At 34.8% G+C, this 22878-nt stretch overlaps 4 protein-coding genes and 1 non-coding gene across 8 annotated transcripts; 2 read left to right on the top strand and 3 right to left on the bottom strand.

Moving 5' to 3' along the window:
• Positions 1-923: 923 nt before the first annotated feature.
• Positions 924-4361, bottom strand: LOC113865338 (glucose-induced degradation protein 8 homolog). Of its 2 annotated transcripts, none has more exons than XM_027499814.1 (7): positions 4122-4361; positions 3190-3331; positions 2379-2526; positions 2225-2300; positions 2013-2124; positions 1794-1885; positions 924-1601 (listed from the first exon to the last, which is right to left on the bottom strand). In XM_027499814.1, exons 1-7 carry the CDS (start codon positions 4152-4154, stop codon positions 1557-1559), a joined length of 648 nt encoding a protein of 215 aa, XP_027355615.1. In that variant the 5' UTR covers positions 4155-4361; the 3' UTR covers positions 924-1556. The 2 variants fall into 2 exon arrangements, with proteins under 2 accessions (XP_027355615.1, XP_027355614.1); XM_027499813.1 differs by having other exon boundaries at positions 1025-1601; positions 2013-2139; positions 4122-4352.
• Positions 4362-5490: 1129 nt separating this feature from the next.
• LOC113865681 (probable cysteine protease RD21C) lies at positions 5491-15388 on the top strand. Of its 3 annotated transcripts, XM_027500394.1 has the most exons (7): positions 5491-6037; positions 6341-6576; positions 6945-7082; positions 7162-7593; positions 7885-7948; positions 12687-12809; positions 12927-13031. In XM_027500394.1, exons 1-6 carry the CDS (start codon positions 5617-5619, stop codon positions 12758-12760), a joined length of 1365 nt encoding a protein of 454 aa, XP_027356195.1. In that variant the 5' UTR covers positions 5491-5616; the 3' UTR covers positions 12761-12809; positions 12927-13031. The 3 variants fall into 3 exon arrangements, 2 of the variants coding, with proteins under 2 accessions (XP_027356195.1, XP_027356197.1); XM_027500396.1 differs by lacking the exons at positions 12687-12809; positions 12927-13031 and having other exon boundaries at positions 7162-7402; positions 7579-7593; positions 7885-8233; XR_003505005.1 differs by lacking the exons at positions 5491-6037; positions 6341-6576; positions 6945-7082; positions 7162-7593; positions 7885-7948 and adding an exon at positions 11986-12128 and having other exon boundaries at positions 12687-15388.
• LOC113865682 (lon protease 2-like) lies at positions 9394-11441 on the bottom strand. Its single transcript, XM_027500397.1, has one exon. The coding sequence runs from the start codon at positions 11314-11316 to the stop codon at positions 10426-10428; it is 891 nt and encodes a 296-aa protein (XP_027356198.1). The 5' UTR covers positions 11317-11441; the 3' UTR covers positions 9394-10425.
• On the bottom strand, positions 14706-19677 carry LOC113865680 (beta-galactosidase 3-like). Its single transcript, XM_027500393.1, has 18 exons — positions 19507-19677; positions 19325-19420; positions 19112-19224; positions 18906-18972; positions 18729-18821; positions 18424-18567; positions 18190-18278; positions 17968-18073; positions 17726-17813; positions 17239-17357; positions 16964-17128; positions 16647-16825; positions 16243-16352; positions 16043-16152; positions 15796-15906; positions 15596-15709; positions 15138-15340; positions 14706-14835 (listed from the first exon to the last, which is right to left on the bottom strand). Exons 1-18 carry the CDS (start codon positions 19675-19677, stop codon positions 14706-14708), a joined length of 2208 nt encoding a protein of 735 aa, XP_027356194.1.
• A 3128-nt stretch (positions 19678-22805) lies between these two features.
• Positions 22806-22878, top strand: TRNAA-AGC. Its single transcript has one exon. It is a non-coding gene; the product is annotated as a tRNA-Ala (tRNA).

Below are 22878 nucleotides of genomic sequence, written 5' to 3'. Positions count from 1 at the left end.
AGTGCATAATAATTCCGAAGTATATTTCTGACTTAATAATTTTACCTTGTATTTACCAGAAGAAAGTATATCGAAATATAAGTAATTATGAATTTCATTTTTTGTAAATAAATTCTTTGCCCACTGAAACAAGGATGAACATGTGTAACAGTGAACTACTTGTTCTAAATTTGTTCAATTAATTCCCTTTCTATTGTCCTTGTCACATAAGAGAAAGCAGAATTGTTTTTCTTGGATATTCTATTATGGCAGTTGTCTAGTCTGGAGACTCCAGACAGCCACATACCGATAAGGATGGAGACGCAGAACGTTTCAGATTCGAATTTTGTTTAATAATTTTCCATCTCTTTGACAGAACACTAGAAAAGTCTATTCAATAAAAGTCACAATCTACTTGTAATTCACAAGCTGCAGGCACCGGAATGACCAAAGTGTCCAACATTAATCGTGCAATTGTGAGGCTCAAATTCCCATTACTACCCTCCATGTCTGCACAGTCACATATTCCTTCATCTCCCTAGTCGATAATAAGGACAAGTGATCTATCAGAATCCCTTAGCTTTTCTTCCTTGTGATTGTAATTTACCAAGAATTGCTTCATGAGTGTAAAGGTTGTGTCTAATCGTAACTGAATCAATTACTGGTTTAAGCAACATAATTATACTAGAGACAGTGGGCAAAGCTTTTAGGGGTGTTTTTCAGGATCTCCCGCTTGACCTTCGAGGTAGTTGCTTCTTTAGACATGACCGATGTAGTCCTCGAAAGATATCATCCAATTAAATGACATGATATTGAATGGAATTAGTGCGTGCCAGAACATATTTTGTGTGCTTAATTAAGGTCACAAATATGGATAGGCCTCCCCACCAAAATACTAAGAATAATATTAAAATAAGAATACAAAATAAAAAGATAAGCATATAATACCTACAAAAATTTAAATCAGACATTGCTTTTGTACACACCCAACGTGTAGAAATATTCCAAAACGTTGATAATTCCAACACACAAGAGAAGGAAGTCACACAAACACTAAAATTGTCTTCAACTTTCCTTTCATATCCACGTACATGTGGATGCAGATGCATTTTACATCAAATATATATCCTTGGCTTTGGCTGCACAACCTCTCGATGGATTGAAAAAAGTCTAAACTAAGGGAAATTATGATGCTTATATGTGTCTGCCCAACCTTGCAATGGATTAAAAATAATCTAAATTAGAGAAAATTATGACAGATGACACGACACCAGGCCACAGTGGTCAACTGCGACAGACAGGAAGGATTATCTCAATCTGGTAATAATTACAATTTTCGCCATGTTCACTCATGAATCACTCCTGCCTCACAAAAGTGCAGCAAGACCAAAAAGATCAAGATAGCTTGACAACAAAGAATTTATAGATGAACAGGCATTCGACAAACTTCACACCTAAGATCAAATCATACACCAATCCAACGTCTGCCAACAATGGCTTAAGGTAAACTTGCTTCATTCCACAGCTGTCCGTGGATTTTTTAAGAAAATCCTTCAAGGAAAATCCTTCATTCTCCGTCAACTTTTGAGAAAATCCTTCAAGGAAAATGGTGGGGGCCCATCCTGCAAAGTAATGAAAGAATCAGTTTGACCCTCGGTAATTTGTGCATAAGCATAATATAGTAATTACATCTACTTTTGCAATTATGCAAAAATTGTGTGTCCTGGTCCAAAAAGAGACGAGGAATCAAAGGTTTTCTTACTTAAGACAGAAATTTGAATAAATTTCAATTTCGGTAAGCTAAGTCCCATTACCTTGCCAGCTTCTTGACTCAAGCATTGTCTTACCGCAGTAGCCTGCTGTATTAGCCTCTCCATTGCTGTGTAACTGGGAAGGTTCAAGTGTGCTGGCAATTACCCACCATCCATGATGAAAAAAAAATTCATATACTTAACGTGGGTAGAAATAAGCATTAAGATTTGCAATGACATATATTAAACATAAAGAAACATGTAGATATAAATTTAACTAACCAAGAATAGCTCGATTCAAACTATCTGCAACCTGTTGTCGATACTCTAAGCTGAGGAGATGAAACATCGGGGATTTCTCTGGCTCCTTATAAGCGAGAAGGGCCATAAAGTCCTGCAACATTGGCAGCTTAATATTTATTCAGTCTTAAGCACGTGTAAACACACCTACAAACACACACACATCACAAAAGCCATGCAAAATGCAATCATACTTCGAGCTTTTCCATATATTTGTGCTCCTTTCCGAAAGGGCTCAACTTGGTCTGAGCAAACTCCAAAGCTTCTGTGCTGCCAATAAAATGAGATTCTATGAAAGCAGGAAGTTTACAAAATATTCTCTTGGAGACAAAACTAATTTCTGCTCACCATTTCCTGGAGCAGACAAGCTCAACAAAATGAAGGCTTAAAAGATCAAACTGCAAATCCTTATTGTTCTCTAGAATATCCTGCGCCAGCTGTTCTGTAAGCTCAATAGCCTTAAGTGCATTTCCCTCTAGTGCAAAGTGAAAGATTCCTGAAGAAAAATCAAATATAACATTAAGAAGGTCTTTACTACTTGTAATAGGATATAATAGAAAGTCAATTAACTTCATAGGTATCAGAGGCATTTCCCAGCACCCTCTACCCCGCAGACTGCAGGGCAAGAAATAAAAAAATGTCAAGAAAAGCCCAATTGATATTTTAAAATAGTAAAAAGGATGCACAAGAAAAAAGTATAATCACAACTCAAATTTATTTGAGAGGAGTTTAGAAGAGCTAATGAAATTAGCTTATAAATCTATAACTCTTATAAGATCTCTTCAGCTTATTTCAATAAGCTTCTTAGTTATCAAAATAAGCTTTTTTTAAACTCATTTCAGTAAGTTGCAGAGTCAAATTTATGATATAAACCCTGTGTACCCAATCGCACCCTTAAGACAAAAGTCAGCCGGTCATTCCAAGGAGCTGCAGACGTTTAAAGTAGTAATAAAGCGAACTAATAGTTCAGCATCCGCCAAGTCGGGGTTGACTATTCCAATGTGCATTTGTAGATGATGCAAAATTTACAAGAGTGGTTATGAATGAATGCTTGGTGTACACTAAACTTCCTAGGAAGAGCAAGCAAATAAAACATGATCAGGAAGCAACAAAACATCCTGAATTAATCTTCTATACTGAAATATGACAGAAAACCTACTTTTCCTTTTCTCCATGTCCTCCAAATAATCTGCTGGCTGCTTCATCCCGGTGCAAGCAATGAATGACTCCACTGATTCTTTATAGCAATTATGTATAAGATATGACAGAACAACATTGTGGATGTCATTATCATTTATAGCCTGTAAATTCAAGCGGCACAAAAAGATATGGAACTTAATCACATTAATTATGGCAAGAGGATCAATGCAACTAGGATATCAATAATCTCAATTAGAAACCCAACAGAGCATACTACACAAGTTCAACTTCAGTTCAATTAAGTTTTCTTTCCCCAAAGAAAGTGAGGAGAAAATTTTAACGCAAATGCAAATTAAGCCACCAGATAAGGAACTAAAAGTGAAAATTCTTTTGACAGAAAATATAATAAATACACCTCTTTGTCTAGTGTAACTTTCAATAAGAACTTTTCACTTCCAATTATTTATACACCAATGCCTAAGGGTACTAATTGGCAAGACCGAAATCTTAATGACGCAGATAATTAGTAATTCATGTGCAGATTATATTTCATTTTCCGTTCCCTACTTGGCTTAATTTTTGCCATCCGAAATTAGGGTTGGGAAATATCTTTCAGAAAATAATTAATTGAAATATTTGTCGTCGCGGCTCAAGGGTTTCGCTGAGAGTGAGAAATCGTTTATCATAAATTAAATCTTCGGAGAAACAAGGGGGCAACGACAACAACCACATTAATAATACATACATTCCGGTCGAGTTCTCAATCAACAACTAACATGGACGAAAATTGGTTAAGAAGACCAAAAGAAATTGAAAGGAGGACGGAAATTATTAGTTAGTTATGTGATTAGAATATGACAAATTGAGGACATAACTGCGGTAATTTAAAAATCAGAAAAAGTAAATTGAAGAAATAATCGTAAGTTAAAAAGAGAAGATGGAGAAACATACAACGTTATCGTATTGACGAGGATCGAGGTCCATGGTTTAGTGGAAATGGAAGAGAGGAGTGGAAACCAAAAAGTGGCGGCAGTTAGGAAGTTGGGCTGCGGTGGCTACAGCAGAGGACGATCCGATTCAAGCGTCACGCCACCGTCTCTGACTGTTGATTCTCAATCTCAACTCAACTCTACCACGTGCCTCTCACCTCCTCTTCGCTGCTGAGCCGGACCGCCTGCACGTGACTCAACCTAATGCCCCTCTCGTAATGAAAGAAATAAAGAAAAAAGGAAGATTTTTTTTTTAAATTGGAAAAGATTAAAATTTTAAATTATTTAGTTTAAGAAAAAAAAGTCCCCTTGTTTGATTGAAAAAAAAATGAGAAAAACAAGTTTGATTAAATATAGCGTTGGACATATTTTATCTATTTCTTAATTGTTTCTCGAGATAAATAATTCATAATAAAATTGTCAATTTTTAACTGTTTCTTTCTTAGATTTTTTTTCCAATTTTTTAGGTTCTAAAAAATTGTACTGTGACCTCATTTGAAAAATATAAATAATGTATATTTTTTTATATTTATTTTATGTTAAATCAATGAATTAGTTTCTTAACTCTCATTTTTATTTTGGTTTAATCATTTAATTTTTTTAATTTAATTTTTTAACTGTCAAAAATATTTTAAATAAATTATTTTTAATAAAAAATATTAACTCTATTAAAATTATTACTTGTCTCTTTTATTTTGTATAAATTTTAGTAAATATATAATATATTTCAGTGAAATTTTAAATTATCTCATTTTCTAATTTTTCTTTCCTTTTTTTTTTTTACCTTTCATTCATGTTGTAATAACTTATTTTCTCTTTTTAATAAAATTTAATATATTTTAATGAGTTTTTTATTAAGTCTCTTGAGATCATAAAAGAAAATAAAGAAAAAAAAAGTAACGTCAATAGAAAATAAAACATAACAATTTTGATTAGAAACAAAGTCTCCTTTTTTAAAAAAAGTTGAAATTATTTAATATATTGAAAATAACAGTTTATTTATTATATTAAAAATAATAAAATATTTAATATTTTAAAATCAATAAAAAAGTCCACGCCAGTACTTCTTTATTATATTAACGAAAAAAATGATATTGAAAATACATTTATTCAATCATTCAATTTAAAAATAAAATTAATTATTAAAAATCAATGTAAAAAAGAATTAAATAAGAGCGGCATTAGACAATATAATGCAGAAAATGCGGGTACACTTGTCCAATTTTGAGACAAACAGTGAGAAAAATTAGTGGATATAGTTGTTCATATATATAGAGACTATAGTTGGGAAGTTGTTAAAATATTGATATTATGTGGGTGCGGAGTTGAGATCCAATATTCATGATCCATCCACATAATAGAAAAGAATAAGGGGAAAGGCAAAGGCAGGTAACACACACTTGAATGTCCCTATTTTTTCGGAATTGGATTTGAGCTTTGTCTCGAAAGCCAAAACCATGAACATGACTTGTTTATATCCTCTTTTACAAATCCTACCTTTGTTCTTCCTTTCCGCACTTTTGTCCCTCGCCTCTTCCTCCGACACCTCCGAACTCTTCGAAACCTGGTGCCAGCAACATGCCAAAACATACTCTTCGGAACAGGAAAAACGTTACAGGCTCAAAGTGTTCGAGGAAAACTATGCCTTTGTCTCCCAACACAACCAAAAGGGAAATTCCACCTACACCCTCTCCCTCAACGCTTTCGCCGATCTCACCCACCACGAATTCAAAACCTCTCGTCTCGGTTTACCCCCTTCCTTCCTTGGATTCAAACGCGTTCAGAATCAACCATCCCATCACCTTCTACACCTTCCTTCTCAGATCGATTGGAGACAAAGTGGCGCAGTTACCCCCGTCAAAGACCAAGGAAGCTGTGGTACTACCTATCTTCTATTAAAAATTTTCACTTTCTTAATATTGATAATAATTTAATTAAAACGCACTGTACTTTTATGTTTTTTAAAAATTTACATGTACAGTGTATTTTAATGTATACTATCATAGTTAAACTCTATAATCACCAGCAATTTGTTTCCAAAAAGTATTCATCATGATTTTTCATGACATGTTATTCTTACTTTTTTAACTTTAAATTATGATTGCAATTTGTAGAGAGTGAATGTATATAGATGCATGATGTAATTGAGTGAGTGACAATTGGGAGATGTGTATTATGTAGGTGCTTGTTGGGCGTTCTCAGCTACGGGTGCTATTGAGGGTATAAATAAGATTGTGACGGGGTCTCTTGCAAGCCTTTCTGAGCAAGAGCTCATAGATTGTGATACGTCCTACAACAGCGGTTGTGATGGTGGACTCATGGACTATGCGTATCAATTTGTCATAGACAACCGCGGGATTGACACTGAAGAAGATTATCCATATCAAGCTCGCCAACGCTCTTGCAGCAAGGACAAGGTATTTGTTTCATTTACCACTTCCCCTCCAAAATGATGAATTCTTAAGTTATGTTAGTATGCGTACGTTTAGTTACAATGTTAATTAAGCATTTGTTTAATAAGCTTTTTTGAAAATCATAGCTTACTTTGTAAATTCAATCATGAAACTTACTAGGATAAGCTAGAAATAACTTATTTTAATAAGTTGTACTAAGGAATTTATTAAAATAAGTTAAAAAAAAAAAGACTATAAGCTATTTCAAATAGGGTGCTCGTGCTTGTTAATCATATTGTCTTGCTTTTTTTCTCTTTTTCTGTTTCATTTGTTTTGCCGAGATTAGTATAGTTGTCTGTGTTCACCTTTTTTACCCTGCGTCTATTCTACAGTTAAAAAGGCGTGTTGTTACAATTGATGATTATGTTGATGTGCCTCCGAGTGAGAAAGAGGTACTAAAGGCTGTTGCATCACAGCCTGTAAGCGTCGGCATATGTGGTAGTGAAAGAGCTTTCCAATTGTACTCAAAGGTTGGTCCCTGGTCAATTTTAGTATCAACTTATATTTGTATCATGTATCTTATATGATGCTGTTCTTTTTCTGTATTAGGGTATCTTCACCGGGCCATGTTCAACTTCTCTTGATCATGCAGTATTGATAGTGGGATATGGTTCAGAAAATGGAGTTGATTATTGGATTGTAAAGAACTCATGGGGGAGAGGTTGGGGAATGAATGGTTACATACACATGCAACGAAACAGTGGCGATTCCAAAGGGATATGTGGAATCAACACGTTAGCTTCATATCCTACCAAGACCAAACCTAATCCACCTGTCCCACCACCTCCAGGTCCTGTAAAATGTAATCTGTTTACTCACTGTGGAGAAGGGGAAACATGTTGCTGTGCCAAGCGCCTTCTTGGAATATGCTTTTCATGGAAATGCTGTGGGTTAACTTCTGCTGTATGTTGTAAAGACAAGCGCCACTGCTGCCCCCAAGATTATCCTATCTGTGATACAGGAAAGGCCCAATGTCTTAAGGTTGTATGAACTTCTTACCTATACTAGTCATAAGTAAATGATCCAATGTTGTGCACAAACTGGGTAATGAATTTATCTATGCATTTGTTCTAATCGAATCTCATTTCAATTCAACAATCGTAAGCTGGCTGCTGGCTGCAATGTTTTACAAGAAATGCTAATAACATACTCTATTCATATTCCAAATAATAGAGAATGTGATAGATACAGTATATTGTAAAAATATGTTACTAACATTGATTTTTTTTTTTAATAAAAAACAATGCTTATTGAATGTCTGTATACTTCCAGAGAATTGCAAATGGGACAACAACAATGGCACAAGAGAACCAAGGTTTTTCCCGCAATCAAAGAGGTTGGAAATCTCAATAAGGATTTATTTTCTACTTCTCTATGGTTGAGTCATTCTAGTAGCAATCCTATATGTATTATCGACTTATTCTATTTCTAGCAGCTGACTAGGGTTCAAAAGGAAACAAGTTTTGTCGAATGGATTATATTCGCTATGATATAGGGACATTGAAAGGGGGGGGACAATAGGGAATGCACGTACAACTCTAATGTAATATTACTGTATTACAGAGGAACACATGTATGTTTTGTTATGTACTACTCAGTTTTATTAGCATATATAGTTAACACGAATGTGACTCATTAAGACAATTCATGCGATCACTTAAGTTCGTAGGACTAGATTAAGATAAGGACTCGGAGATCGCAGATACTGCCGAAAGGAACAACCCACTCCCCAGTTAGAGCCTGTACGAGAAATTGCATTTGTTCAAACTCCCGACAGTAGGACATATTAATGGTAGTGATGACTTGAATAAGTTAAGTTACTCATTATTTATAAATAAACTTTTATTTTAGTTTTTAAAATATGCAGTATTGTTAAATTTATTGTTTAAATTTCAAATTTTAGTTTCTAAATTTAATAATCGTTAAGAAACATTAAAATTTAATGACAGAACGATTATTTGTTATTTAAAATGACACATAGCAATATTGTTATATAATCTTTTAAAAATAGTTTATTTTAGTATTTGATTTTTCATATTTTTGCGCTTATGCTTCGCCTTTTTCATGGCATCTTTTTCCAACTATCTTTGCAAAAGCATTTACGTTGCAAAACTTCTCTGTCTTGAGTTTTCTTACTTGAATAAATATATCTAAGCCTCAAATTTATGAGTATATAACAATTTTAATCATTTCAATAAAAGTTTTACATGTGAGACATCTCAATTACTAGTGACATCAATTATCAAATTTTCTTTGGAGTTTTTTTGTTGTAAATGAAAAAATTATTTATTTACATGATCTATTTCTTGTTAAAGTTAACAGTAGTGTTGTCACTTTAAGACTGATTTTATTAGTATCTTCAAAGTTCTCACTTATGAAGCGAAAACATAGACAAAGAAAAACTTTGTTATTTGCAAAGTTAGAAATGAAAATGAATTATTTTTAAAGTTTATATGTCATTTAACATGATAAATAATAATTTTATTATTCAATTTTAATTTCTCTTAACAACAAAAATTAATGTAAATTGTTAATTAGATATTAAAATTTTAAATTTTAATGACTAACTTTAATCAAATTATACATTTTACATACTAAATGAGAGTTTTGATCAGATTATGCATAAAAACTCAAAAGTTTATCATCAAATAGTTATATTTCCCGTAATTATTAGATTTCGTCTCACACCATACTCGAAAAGAAAGTCTTTCCACTTTATCAAACTAAAATTTGCAAAACATAAATTAAACATGCCTATAAAAAAAATAATGTTTCCAGGGACAATAATGTTGATGTCACACATCTAATTACCGAGTTTTGAAGGGAACTTCTTTCCAAAATGTATCCCTTCCACTTTTTCACTCATCAAGATTATTTTACTAATACCATGTATATTTTGTATGAAATTCACGGAATGATTTTAGAACTTCAATAGCATTATTTTACCAGGCAGAACAATGCCACACGCACAAGTGAGTTTTTATGTTTCATTGAACAACCAAATTATATAATGAAAGAACGTATAAAGCAGCGTGTAATTTCTGCGGAAAAAGGTAGGAAAAATATCAAAGGCTCTTGTGCCCTTTTAATATTTCCGCAATTGACAGAAACTATCAACTATCTATGTTTCTTTATACAAGCTTTTGTATAAAAATGCCCAAGTTGTCACCAAACGTAAGTAACCAAAACAATAGAAACCATCTAAATCCCGGTCTAGCGAATAACAGAGATTGGAAACCAATAAAATCAGGTGAAGACGCCACCCGAAACTAATCCAGAACAATTAAAATAAAGCCAGAGCCTGATTGGTATGCTATCTGATGGCCCCAATGATAATTCAACCCATAGTTAAACAATTGTTCGAATCAGACAGGGAAACCAAGCATTTTTTTACACAAAGGTTCATGAATCTATCCCTCAAACTGAATCCAATTATTTCCGCATTCAATCATTACAGCCTGTTGTATATGAAAGCTAACTTCGGAAAGTGTACAAACGGAATTCCAAAAGTAAAACAAACAGGCCCTTAAGTTCCCATGAACAATAAGGAGGCGGATTTTGATGATCAAAATACATACAACAAGTTACAAAAACGTCTTACAACTCCGTACAATAGTATAACCACTAAGTCACTAACTATTGTTTTAAATTACAACAGTAGTCTCAGTGTTTAAAATTATGCGCTTAAGAAAGAGGATTGTTGAGCACATAAGATTACCCACGAGAAGGATTTACAACTTTCTTTGTTCTCAATGTTTCTGCGAATGCCATTGTGATCAAGTTACAAGAAAACAACAATACCTTCGCATTGCGTCAGGAAGAAGAAGAAGAAGAGGACGAAGAAGAAGAAGAAGGAAAGACGTCTTTGACAGCAGAGGCAGCAGTTAGATAATTAAGCGTATTCCTCAAGGTTTCCTTCTCCCTCATCAATCTTGAGGCGGTGTCCTCCAATTCAAGCAGCGCTTGTTGCTCTCTCGGAGCGCCCTCGAACGTGCTCCCAACAAAGAACGAAAAAGGCGTCGGAAACAAGTTCCTCCTCAAATCCCCAACCTCCTTCTCCGCCTTCCCTCCCAACCGATTCGATAACCGAATAACGTCCTTCATGTAAGTCTCCACCTCGTTCGCCAAACCCTCCACATCCACCTCCTTCGAAGACGATGAAGGCCTGTCCTCCAGCCACGTCACCTGCGCCACCAGGTACGGCTTCGTGCGCACCACGTTGCTCACGCGGAACCGCTCCTGGCCTTTGCAGATCAGGAAGAACCGGTCGTCCACGAGGCGCTCGTGCTTAATGACTTCGCCGACGCAGCCTACGTCGGCAGTTCCAGAAACGGAGTCAGTGTAGATGACACCGAATCGGAGATCGGTGTGGAGGAGAGTATGCATCATGATGCGGTAGCGAAACTCGAAGATCTGAAGCGGAAGTATGGCGCCGGGGAAGAGGACCAGCGGGAGAGGGAAGAGAGGGAGCTCCACCAAGTCGTCGGACTTGGGGGAGTTTGTGTGGTGCTTCTCCGAGAAAGACGAGGCAGAGCACCGGAGAACGGAATTCAGCTTCCGGCGCCGGCGGCGGAGAATATTAAGATTCTGCGATGTGGAGGAGGGGAATCTGCGGTATGCGGAGAGCCTGATGGGGTTTAAGTAGGGGTTGTGAGGTAGTGACGAAGAAGAAGGCGAAGTAGGAATGAGCTGTGGGAATGCCATTTCCAATACTAAATTTGGAAGAGAGAGAACAGAAATTAATGGGAGAGTTATGTGCTTACTGTATTGTTAATACTTAACACTACTCCCCACACACTCCCACTGTAATCACTCGTTTAGCTGAAATCAAATGCGTGTAAAAATAAAATTAAAAAATATATATATCGAATAGACGAGACGTGGATGGAGTCAGATTTGTTAAATCTGGTGGTTTAAAGTTTAAACCACAAGCCAAGACTATGTGTATGTGGATGAGATAATAATAATAATAATGATTAAGTAGAGGATACCAGAAATTTTTGTTCGCGGTTCTGGATTCTCCACGTGGAAATTTTTTATGTTTTGGGCGCGGGAGATAAAGCCCAATACCATCCTCATGGGCTTAACCTTGGCCCATGTTATAAAGAATTGGACACGTCTTGGAGACCAGTATTTGCAGTCTTTGACTCTCTCTGGTTGGCGTTCGGACTTGACGCGCCTCTTCTTCTTATGTCATGGGTGATGATGAGTCACCACACAATGCCCGTTGACATGTGGCCTTGCGTCACGTAGTGTGGACACGCAAGGAGCGCGTGAGACCAAATTTTATATATGTTTTGGTAAAAAAAAATTAATAAGAAACCACAACGATCCGAAAATCCTATATAAGAGGCAGGGGCCTTCTTAGCGTTCACAGCTAATAAAATTTGAAGGAAAAGCTTAATCGATAGTGTGGAAGAAAGAGAAGAATGGCGGAAGAGGGACAGGTGATCGGTGTCCACTCCGTGGATGAGTGGAAGGGACATCTGGAGAAGGGAAAGGAGAGCAAGAAACTGGTTATTACCCCTAAACTTGCTCTTTCATTTTTTTTCCTCGTAGCTTGTTGATTTGTAGAATTATAAGCGCATTAGGGTTTTTAAATTCGTTTACCCTCTTGACTTCGAAAGGGGAAACGGGCCATATCATTTCTAGATTCTTCTAGGATTGTTCATTTTGCATCATGATGGTGTTTGTTGCGTGCATTACTATGCTGCTATGTTGTCATGTTTTTCAAATTAATCGACGCGAAATTATCAGCTTTTACCAGTTGATGGATGAACTTAATGTTCTACAAAAGATGGTAATGCATAGTCACAGTATTTACTATTTGAAATCTATAATTAGTTTTAATGTTTCTATTATCCTGAAGTTGCACCTTTGTTCTAAAATTCTTAAACTGCCTGCCTTTTCTTAAAATCAATTTCGTCTGTTATTGAAGTTATTGAAGATTGTGGTATTGTTAGTATGATTATGATTCTTTAAAATTGTTTATCTTCTCAACTCTCCCCCCCCCCCCCCCTCTCTTTTTTCAATTATAAACAAATGCAAAATATTGAAAGGAATTACATGAATAGATTGTGGTGGATTTTACTGCTTCTTGGTGTGGCCCATGCCGTTTCATTGCCCCAATTCTAGCAGAGATTGCTAAGAAGTTGCCGAATGTAGTCTTCCTCAAGGTGGATGTGGATGAAATGGAAGTGAGTATACCTGAATCTTCATCATAACTTCATTTTATTTCTAATCCTAAATCTCGAAGTGTTTTGAGGACTATTTCCTTAAATAAGAATCTTCCAATCACCTTGGTTTTTCTTCAGTCTGTTTCTAAGGAGTGGAGCATTGAGGCTATGCCAACCTTCCTGTTCTTGAAAGAAGGCGAACTGGTGGACAAGGTTGTGGGTGCTAAGAAGGAGGAGCTGCAACTCACAATAAGCAAACATGCTACTGCTGCTGCTTGAAGTGTCGTATGAATATGTTGAGAATAATAAGTTATTGTTTTCGAGTCAGTTTGCAATTAGCTATTTCTGTATCAGCTTGCGTGATTTCAGTGTGGGTTTGGAGTCGGAGTATGTGTAAATGAAATTGTTGCACAATCGTACTTGAAATGCATTTGATTATGAAACTAGCAAGATTAGCAACCAACTTGACGGTTTATAAAAATATTCAGCTTTGTGCGTTATTCTTTTATAGTTGCTGTGACATTTGTAACTGTGACATTTGTAATTTTTATTAATTGCTCAAAAGCAGAAATAGGTATCCTCGTTCTCTATAGTAGTGTTAATCAGTTATGGATTATAACGGTGGCACTGTGATTTGAAGTTCCTGCCCTTCGAATCAAACAGTTTGGTTTTAGAACTTTAGGTATGTTTGGGAGCTTAAGAGGTAAGGGATCATGCTTGGTTTTTAAAAAATGTTCATTTTGATATTTTTTAGAAACACTAGGAACTAACGATAATTATCAGAATTTAGTTGAAGTAGAGATTAACACAATCGGACGGGTCATACGTGATATACGATATTATCAATGAGAACCACGGCAGAAGTGACGACGCGTCGACGCCAAAGCAACAAAAAATTTTAAAAGGAAAACCAATACTTGGACGCACGATGGCAATATATTATAGTGGAAAAAGCTAGGGAGTTCGACATAAATGATGCAGAGAGGAGGCAAGATACTGTTAGTACATGACAAGAATTGATCCCTCTTAACATGTCAACGATTTTTGTATCGTTCTTGATAAGCATCAACTAAGCTCTCTTATTAATACTATCAAGAGAGTCAAATACAAATTTTGAATACGAAGTCGTGCCAAATTTTAACCCGAGTTTCACAAGAAAATTTTAAGGTTATTGCAAATGAGGGACTTCATCTAGTTACAATGATCACTACATTTCAAGCATCCGCTTTCTAGGCAGACTTACTGCACAAGTTCACATGTACTCTCTTTCACTCACTCTATAGTCAGTCGCTATTGATTAGGTTGTGGAGCCCATGCAAACCCTCCTAAAGAAAAGTAAATTAGTGGCAAGATGGCGGGGCCGTGCAATAACAAGAGGATGCTATACGACATTAGTCGAAGATGCTGCCGGGGCCTTAAAATACCATAATCATATGGGGGTCAACAATGAGGATCGCGTGCATAAATGGTAGCCTTATTACAATAGCTTAAACTGCGGCTGATAGTGATTGAAACTAACGATACGTAGATGATTGAATGGCAATTACAAACATACTTGCGTATGCAGACAAAATGGAAATAAATGAACGAAGACACCCGTCGAAGATAATTTTCTCTCTTGAAAAAAGTAGATACATTGACTTGTCGAAACGAATAGATTACAAATCATCTTGGCAACCCATTTGTATCAATCACGGTGACCCATTTCGATCACATAAATAAGGATTAACACGTCTAACCCCGATCGTTGAAAAATGCCACGCACCGACAGATGCTGATTTATTGCCAAGTTATGATAACTTAATGTGTCAAAGCTACCCTTGCTTCAACCAATGCAAACGAAAGCCACAGAGAGAATTCACAGGTGGAAACTAAATTATTCTTGTTCAGGTTCTTTAGTTCTCTGAATTGGGTTCACTACTCACGAACTCCAGGAGTATGTACCGTTCTCTTTACCAAAGATATTTTCCACGGATTCCCACCTAATTCTTCAAACACTACAATCAAGTTCTTGGTTGGCTTTAGCCAGGACCTTGGAATGTGATACCTGCGAAATTTCCAAATAGAAAGCGGTTAAATGTCATTCCTCCATCATTGGCCTCATAAAAAAAATAATAATAATACATAGTGACATTGGATCCGACACACTGCACCAAAGAAGGCCATTGCATTATTATCATCATTATTCATATCTAGAGAGTAACGATACTGACACCCGTCGCACACTATTTTATCACCCTGCACGTGACATTGATCTGACATACCACACAAGTTCAACGGCTCTAAAAAGTAGCATTTTCCTGAAGACATAAAATAAGTTTGCTGTTATCTTTTACAGAAAAGCAGTACCATCGTTGAGTGGGTTGTCCACAACCAAGTTGGCACTTTACAGGCCGGAATGTCCCAGAATAGCTGCAAGATTTACAGTCACCCTTTGCATAAGTCATCCAATATCTCCCTATGCTCTGCCCGTTGATCCATACTTGACCCTTACCCATACTTCCCATGTCCAAAGCCAGTGGTTCTTTACCCCCAGGTGCATCAAAATAAGCCTGTAGGTTTGAAGTAGATGATAAGATTCTAGTTGATATAGGTTATAGAAGAAAAAAAAATATAATATAAAAAATGAAAAAAAATTGAAAAACTCTCGTTTAAATTTAACTTATCTAAAATTCAAAGAGATAAATTATTATATAATAGAAGTTTTATTTATTTTTTATATTAATTTTTTTCTCTTATAAAATTTTTTTAAGAAGTTTATCCAAATTAGGCATATTACATAATCTAGTAGCTGGAATCGTTCTTACCTTGTGCCATTTCAATTGTGATCGGCTTTGAGTAGCTAGTGACTCTTGGACCCAATCAACAGACGAGACTCCATTGGAAGACACCAAATTCATAGCCTCTCCTTTTAGGCCAACCTGTTAGAGAACTCATCTTAATTTCAAAACATTTTCTTTTTGCATTTAATATATCACGTTAGATCTGTGAGCATCTGAATTCTGACCTGATATAACCACTTATTCAATGTCAAATCTTTCTGTCCATGGTCTATACCATGGAGCAAAACCGGACCAGTGATCCCTGTCTTCCATGTTTCGTAATGCCGACCCACATTCTTCCAGTGAAAAATAGGAAAAGGAAAATCAATCAGTGACTACAAACATATTAACCAAGCAAATAGAAACACTTGAAGCAGTGCAACATAATGATCAAGATCAGTTGAATTTACAAGCAAAATACAAAGTACTAACTGGTAATCCAACAGTCACGCTGAGAAGTGCAATTTTATTTGCTCCTGCACGTAGGTTGATTGGCCCATTAAATGTGCAACTTCTCTGTTCCCTTGTCCCAAAAGCTGAACCTGTAAAATAAATTACGAAATCTTTCATTTTCAAATCAATCACTAGGCAAAAGAAAGAACTACAATGTTTTACTGCATGTCTATCTATACCTGAAAACTGCCCATTAACAAAAACATGAACAGCATCTCCAGAAGACTGCACATTAATGCTGGGTTTCTGTCCTCCTCGAAGAAATGCTTCTGATGAACTTATGTCAATGCTTCAACATGCCAACCACAAAACAGTAAGATTTCAAACGCTAAGAATTGAGAATGTAGAATAACAGAATCCATCCAAGAATTTAAAACTGAAATATGTCTAAAATGTCCAAGTTCAGCAACTTCTGGAAAACCAAAACTAGCAAATTTATTCAGCTTGAATCTGCATACTGTTACATTAGGTATTGAGGATTTAGTTGTTTTATCATTATGCAGACAGTCCAAAAGAATTTTAAGTCATAATATGATAACTGTTTGAAAATAAACAAGACAACCTTCAAATAAAAGCAACTTACCTGGTAATGTACCATAGATAGTCACTGGTGTCTCTAGTAACGTTCAGCTGTTCTAAGAGTCCAGGAGATGTAATCCTTGAACTTTCAGCCAGAGAGGATAGATCTTCATCATAGGTTTCCCATGAGAACAACCTAGAAATGACAGGAAGCATTTTTACCTTTGAAGTTTGAACTCTCACCTTCACGCAGACGTAACAATCCAGTCAATGACTTGACGCAAAGGGAAAAGTTGATAACAAATAAATACTGATGGACAACAAAAGTTTCCATTACACTTGATACACATAACATCAAAAGATCCCGTGAAGTATTCTTACGTTTGCAGTATTAAACACAGAAGTTTTGCAATCAGGAAGGATGCTTATGGACCAGGGAGGCAAGTCATAGTGTCGGTTATTGAAGGTCACCCTAGCAGCAGACTGTGCATTATAGTTTGCTAGAAAAGCTGCACATGCTCCAGTCCGCGAAGAGAATACATGAGCCTGTAAAATCACCAAGGACATAGAGAATAGAGGGTATTAGTCACCATAAAGATTAATTATAACAAGCACATAACTTGAAGATGGTAACTGCTTTATATCAGACAACTTACCTGCTGTAAAACTCCTAATGAAGCAACAGTGGGATCTGAAGAAACCAAAGCATGTTCACATCGCTTGATAGTTTTATGAAGCTCCTTCAAATGACTATACTTTGGTTGCCTGATCAAACCTAAACACAGTGAAGTACTCAATTACAACAGAGTTCATATTGGGTTAGCATGGATAAATACATAACATTTAATCATAAGGTCACAGCTAATGGAAACAAAATCTAGTTACAATTCATGCATGTAGTTTGCTCTATATAATAGAAGGAAATACCAAAATAGTACAGCAGTCAATTTGACTTGTAGGTCATTTGCATCTATACTCTAACTTAAGAATCACGATACATTGTTTCATATGCTAGGTTTTCATTAAAAAAAAACAGCAATCCACAGCCCAGTAAACTGTATCTACAAATCATAGATGCCAGTGAATCATGCAGCAACCAAAGTAATCAAAGAATCTTCTCATTATAAAGCATGAATTTCTCACCATATTCATCAATTGGAGCATCATAGTCGTAGCTTGTAGTTATGAATGGGCCTCCCGCTGATCGTCCAAAGTTAGTTCCTCCATGGTACTATCATTTGTCATTAAACACAAAGGCGAACTTCAGATTTTTAAAGTAAGGCAAAATATGTTTCGTGATAACAAGAAGAACAACCGAGCCTTATTCCACTAGTTGAGAGTTTTCCTTTTTCATGAAATTAGGAAACAAATAATAGGTGACCAACCATGTAATAATTCACATAAGAGCCACCCTTTTGGATGAAACGAGCAACTGCAAATGCTAGATCCTGAACTGGTCGCTGGTGAATTGGGCCACCGAATTCAGTAAACCTTATGCGGTCATGGGGAATAGAAAAAAGATATCAGAAGAAGTGGGTAAAAAAATTCAGACGACTGTATATAAAGTTACAGAACAAACTTCAAATATAATGCAATATATAGCTTACCAGCCACTCCAAGACTCGGTCCACATGCTAGGCTTGTATGGTTTATTTGGAGAGAAATCATCACAGTAAAAACCATTACATGAATTTATCTGCAATCGAGAATTGGATGGATCATATTCAACCCTCAGTAACAACATAATTATGATGAACTAAAGAAAGAGCTTGAGATCAAATAAAATCTATTTCTGAAGGAGTGTGACAACTGAAGTCAACTAGAAGAATGAGAGGGCTCACCACAGGATCTGGGGCATCATTTTCCTTGCACATCACCCAGGGGACTCCGGTACCCAATCCAACAGCCATACTTGCAGCCCAATTTACGTATGCACGGCCAGCAGCGCCCATTGCCCTGCTTTCTGGTCCATACTCATTCTCAATCTAGAAAATACAACACAAGTGGAGAAAAAAATTGAAGATTTTCTCTAGAAGTAGTGAATAGTGATTCATTGGTATGAATGTGCGAGAGTGCCTGATTCATTCCAAGGTTTTTTGAGTATTTCTTCACTTATGCCACCCATAGAATGAAAGGAATTACATACCTGAGAGAGAATGATTGGACCACCCTGAGATTGAAACAACTTTTCGCTCTTCATCATGTGGACAATTTTCTGGGTGAAACCTTGCATTGCCGCCTAAAAAACAAAAACCGGCAATGTCAGATTATCCAAGACTTGAATCAACAGGGAGAAACCGTGTCAATGAAATTGAAGTTCAACCTTGAAAGGCCCATTATCCGTTCTGAAGCTGATGCCAGGTACATACTTCAACCAAACAGGAATTCCCCTACACCATTAAAAAATGTGATTGTCAATCACAATAAGCCTACATACTAAGCACCAAACAAGAAATCTAAAGAAAGACAATAAAGATTTAAACACACACACACACACAAACACATATGGATTATGGAAGCAATATGTACCCAAAGTTCCACTCAGCACATATATAAGGTCCAATCCGAAGATTTGCATAAAGCCCCACCTTCTGCACCGTCTTAATGAACCGTACTAGATCATATCTTCCTTCAAAATTGTACTGCAACCCAATATCAGAAAAACACCAAAGAACTAAAAAAAATTTATTTTTTTTCTAGTGAGGCTGGTTCAAATAGAGAGAGGAAGATCCAGAGTGGTACATTGCCAGGAGATGGTTCGTGAACATCCCAGAAGACATAAGTGTCTATGACATCAAGACCTCCATGTTTGGCCTTCCAAATTAGATCCTCCCACATCTGAAACCACATAAACAACAAAAGAAGAAACATGAAACACATAGGAAAAGAAAAAGGCTAAAGAGTGAAGAAAATGAGAGACATACTTCAGGGGTGCTGCGGGGATAGTGAATGGAGCCAGAGATGAGGACCCTCCTTTGGCCATTGATGAGAAGAGCCTTTCTGTCGTAGGTGACATTGCAGTGTATCAGCTCAGAACCCAGAAACAAGACCGTTAAAAACAAAATTAGTGGCTTTGAAACTGAATTGATTTCCATGTCTCCTCAATTAGCCTCAAGGCTTTAGTTAGCTTAATGGAGGGAAATATTTTGAAAATAATAAGGCTATGGTTCTCTTCGCTATTGTTTATGATCTGCAACAATTTCCAACAGCGACCATTGTGCTTGCAAGGTGCTTAATTGCTTTGCTACTACTTTGAACAGGTTACACTTCCACAACACTTGACCCCCTTTGCTGCCTAGTAGCTACTTTATTAATTGTTTGTGTCAGTTCTGGGAAATGTTTTTTTTGTAAAGAAAAAATATATACTATATACCTTTAAAGGCATTCTTTAAATACATAACCTTTTGTTATTAATACTTAAAATTTATTTCAAATTGTAAAGCTATAAATGAAATTAATTAAATAAAAATAGAGATTTATATTATTTTATAAATTTTAATTATTATAAAAATGTGTTATTTATATTTTTAAAAAAATGCATTGTTTCTCTCTTTTTTTATTTTCATTAATGCTACCGAAGGCAGTTGACACTTACATTGATGAGGATCATTCTTTCGGAGTCCAATCCAATTCATATCACAGTTCTCCTTTAATTGAAGGGTGACTTTTTTCCTACATTTTTTTCCTGTATTATTAAACTTATATAAAAGAAACTAAATACTAATTTCAATGAAATTTTTAAAATAATTTACATATATTTCAATAATTATTTATCCATTCCGCATCACGAAAATAAAAGCCTTCAATTTATTCCATCCCTGTGAAAAGGCCACATTTTTTTGGTAAAGAAAAAGAGAGAGATAAAGGTCATGTTTTTGTGTTGCAGTGCTTACAGACAGCGTACCCGCAACGCCGCCTTGTGCGGGAACTAATCTGCCATTGCATCGCATGTCTTCCCCCCTCACCTGTGCTTCACGCTACCATTGAATGTCTCAAGTTTGAACAGTGACATTGCAAGTATTCAAGAAAAGAGAATAATCAAGATAAAAAAATAAAGAACAAAATTTAGATGCAGTTTTTTATTTTAATTTAACTTATTCTTTTATTTTAATATCTTAAGAATACTATCCAAAATTTGAAAGAAAAAAAAAAACGCAAGTTATTTAGTCCTTTTATGTACGAAAGGCTGTATTCTAATTCCTAATATATTCGAAAACTAATTCATAATTGATTTTCATGTGGCTAACTGTAAATAATGATTGAATTACAGTGTCTAAAAAAACAATAATTTCTTACAACTTATTAAGAGAATTAAAAATTTTCAATCGTTACAGTCATTTTATTATATTATTTTTACCATTAAACTGTTTAAATATCTCTTCTTCTTCTTCTTTTTTCAAAACTCACTTCCTAATCTAGTTCTTGAAATTAGTAAGAGTTAAAACGAGTAGGATGAACCAAGTTGTAAATTTCCGAAGTTTTAACTCACTTTCTAAATCCAAAGAGAGTTGGATTTATCTATTAGACACTTACTTTTGAAAAGTTTGTCTACGTTAAAAAAGTGTTTAAAAGCAATTTTTATATTAAGATATTTTTCTGTGCATGTTATATATAACAAGATCCTTTAAATAGATTAATAAACTCATTTAATCAAGCTAACGAGTAACAAATTATGTAAACATCAAAGTTTTAAATAAACGAATAAATGTTATAATATAAAAATCTTACGATAAATAAAAATTAAAGCCCGACCTTTTGGTTTATAAAGACTTTTTGGATGTAACAAAGGCCACCCTTTCAAATTAAAGATTTGTAAAAACATATAAACTTGTTTAATAAAAAAATACATTCTAAATTAGATTATGTGAATTAAGTTACAGATTTCTAATAAAGATCTAACTTATTATTTGCACACTTTATAATTAATTAATATAATTTTTTTTTATCTGTCCTTTTTATTATTATTATGTCTCGCTCTTCCATTTCTCTTTCACTCTTTTATTTTTCTTTTTCTTTCACCCTATACACTCTAATTCTAGAGTGTATACCCATCGTTACTTTTAATATAAGTTTTATGCACTACGATTTTTAAAAAATTTTAAAAATATAAGTAGTTTACTTTAAAAAATAAACCTTTTAAATAAATTTTAAAAAATTGAAAGTATAGATAATTAAGGTTTGAGAAAAATAATTAAAAAAATAAAAGTATCTCAAAGTTGAGATTTTAAAATTTCAAATCTGAATGTAAAAGAAATAAATAAATATTTCTTAACATTAAATATTTTGAAAACAATATATTTTAAAATTTATAAAATAAATGCTAAATTAGAATAACCATGTTCAACAAAAAAAAAGCGACTATCATGAAAAATTACACTTGATAATAATAAAGATTATATATTTGTTATTTAATTGGATGGGATGAAAATAAGATATGTGCGCACTATTATCCTCAATGCTGTGTCGCATAGGATGCTTGTCATTATGATGACCACAAGGGCCCAATAAACCCAAAGGTAACGGACCAATGCAACGGTACAAATCAATGATGAATCAGAATCGTCCACCTCGTCAATGAACCGGGGAATTTTAATACAATTACATTTATAATATATTAATCTTAATCAATATATATATATATATATATATATATAAAAACATGGAGTTGCGATAAAGTTATAAGAATGTTAGAGGATGTAAAATTTTCTGTACAATTAATAGTAATAATTATTTTATAATATAAAAGTATGAAATATTCTAAAATTTTAAATTGAATTAATCGACACTAAGTATTGATTAATGCTTTTCAAAATATTAATTAAAATATCAACTACTGAACTTATTTACGCTCTTATGCATGTTCATTATCAAATTAGAAGAAAGAAAAAAAGAAAACCTTTTTACATTTTACACCTTTTTATTTCGAAGAAAACCTTAAATAATCGACATAATGCGTCTTTTAGTTTCATTATCAGAAACAACTGCACTAGCATAATATAGGAAAATATTTTACAAAATAAAATATCTGTGTACATAAGAGAGAATAACAAAAATTTTGCTTTCCCTAAATTTTATCTTGATTTTAAAGGGGAAAAATGTGTTTGCTTGTTTAAAGGTTTTTTTGACACAGATAAACCGAAAACCATTTGGCAGAAGACATTTTCAAAAAGATGTCAAACTAGTTTAACAGCTATAAACTGTAATTGGCAATCAACTAACAAATGGGGATGTAGCTCAGATGGTAGAGCGCTCGCTTAGCATGCGAGAGGTACGGGGATCGATACCCCGCATCTCCA

The sequence above is a fragment of the Abrus precatorius genome, unplaced genomic scaffold (genome assembly GCF_003935025.1).
Source record: "Abrus precatorius isolate BTA unplaced genomic scaffold, Abrus_2018 Scaffold4, whole genome shotgun sequence".
Taxonomy (NCBI): domain Eukaryota; kingdom Viridiplantae; phylum Streptophyta; class Magnoliopsida; order Fabales; family Fabaceae; genus Abrus; species Abrus precatorius.
This window is presented reverse-complemented; position numbering and strand designations above follow the sequence as displayed.

Bases quoted from the DNA above. Each gene is read 5' to 3' on its own strand.
- LOC113865338 (XM_027499813.1), bottom strand. From the start codon at position 4,154: ATGGACCTCGATCCTCGTCAATACGATAACGTT. The intron at 2,140-2,224 runs GTATGATTGCAT...ATAAATATTAAG, and splicing joins AATATATGGAAAAGCTCGAA to CTGCCAATGTTGCAGGACTT. The intron at 1,602-1,793 runs GTAATGGGACTT...ATTACTTTGCAG, and splicing joins TGAGTCAAGAAGCTGGCAAG to GATGGGCCCCCACCATTTTC.
- LOC113865681 (XM_027500394.1), top strand. From the start codon at position 5,617: ATGAACATGACTTGTTTATATCCTCTTTTACAAATCCTACCTTTGTTC. The intron at 6,038-6,340 runs GTACTACCTATC...TGTATTATGTAG, and splicing joins CAAAGACCAAGGAAGCTGTG to GTGCTTGTTGGGCGTTCTCA. The intron at 7,594-7,884 runs GTTGTATGAACT...GTATACTTCCAG, and splicing joins GAAAGGCCCAATGTCTTAAG to AGAATTGCAAATGGGACAAC.
- LOC113865682 (XM_027500397.1), bottom strand. From the start codon at position 11,316: ATGGCATTCCCACAGCTCATTCCTACTTCGCCTTCTTCTTCGTCACTA.
- LOC113865680 (XM_027500393.1), bottom strand. From the start codon at position 19,677: ATGGAAATCAATTCAGTTTCAAAGCCACTAATTTTGTTTTTAACGGTC. The intron at 19,225-19,324 runs GTACCACTCTGG...ATTGGGTTGCAG, and splicing joins ACGAACCATCTCCTGGCAAT to TACAATTTTGAAGGAAGATA. The intron at 15,907-16,042 runs GTTAGTACTTTG...TTTCACTGGAAG, and splicing joins GCGTGACTGTTGGATTACCA to AATGTGGGTCGGCATTACGA.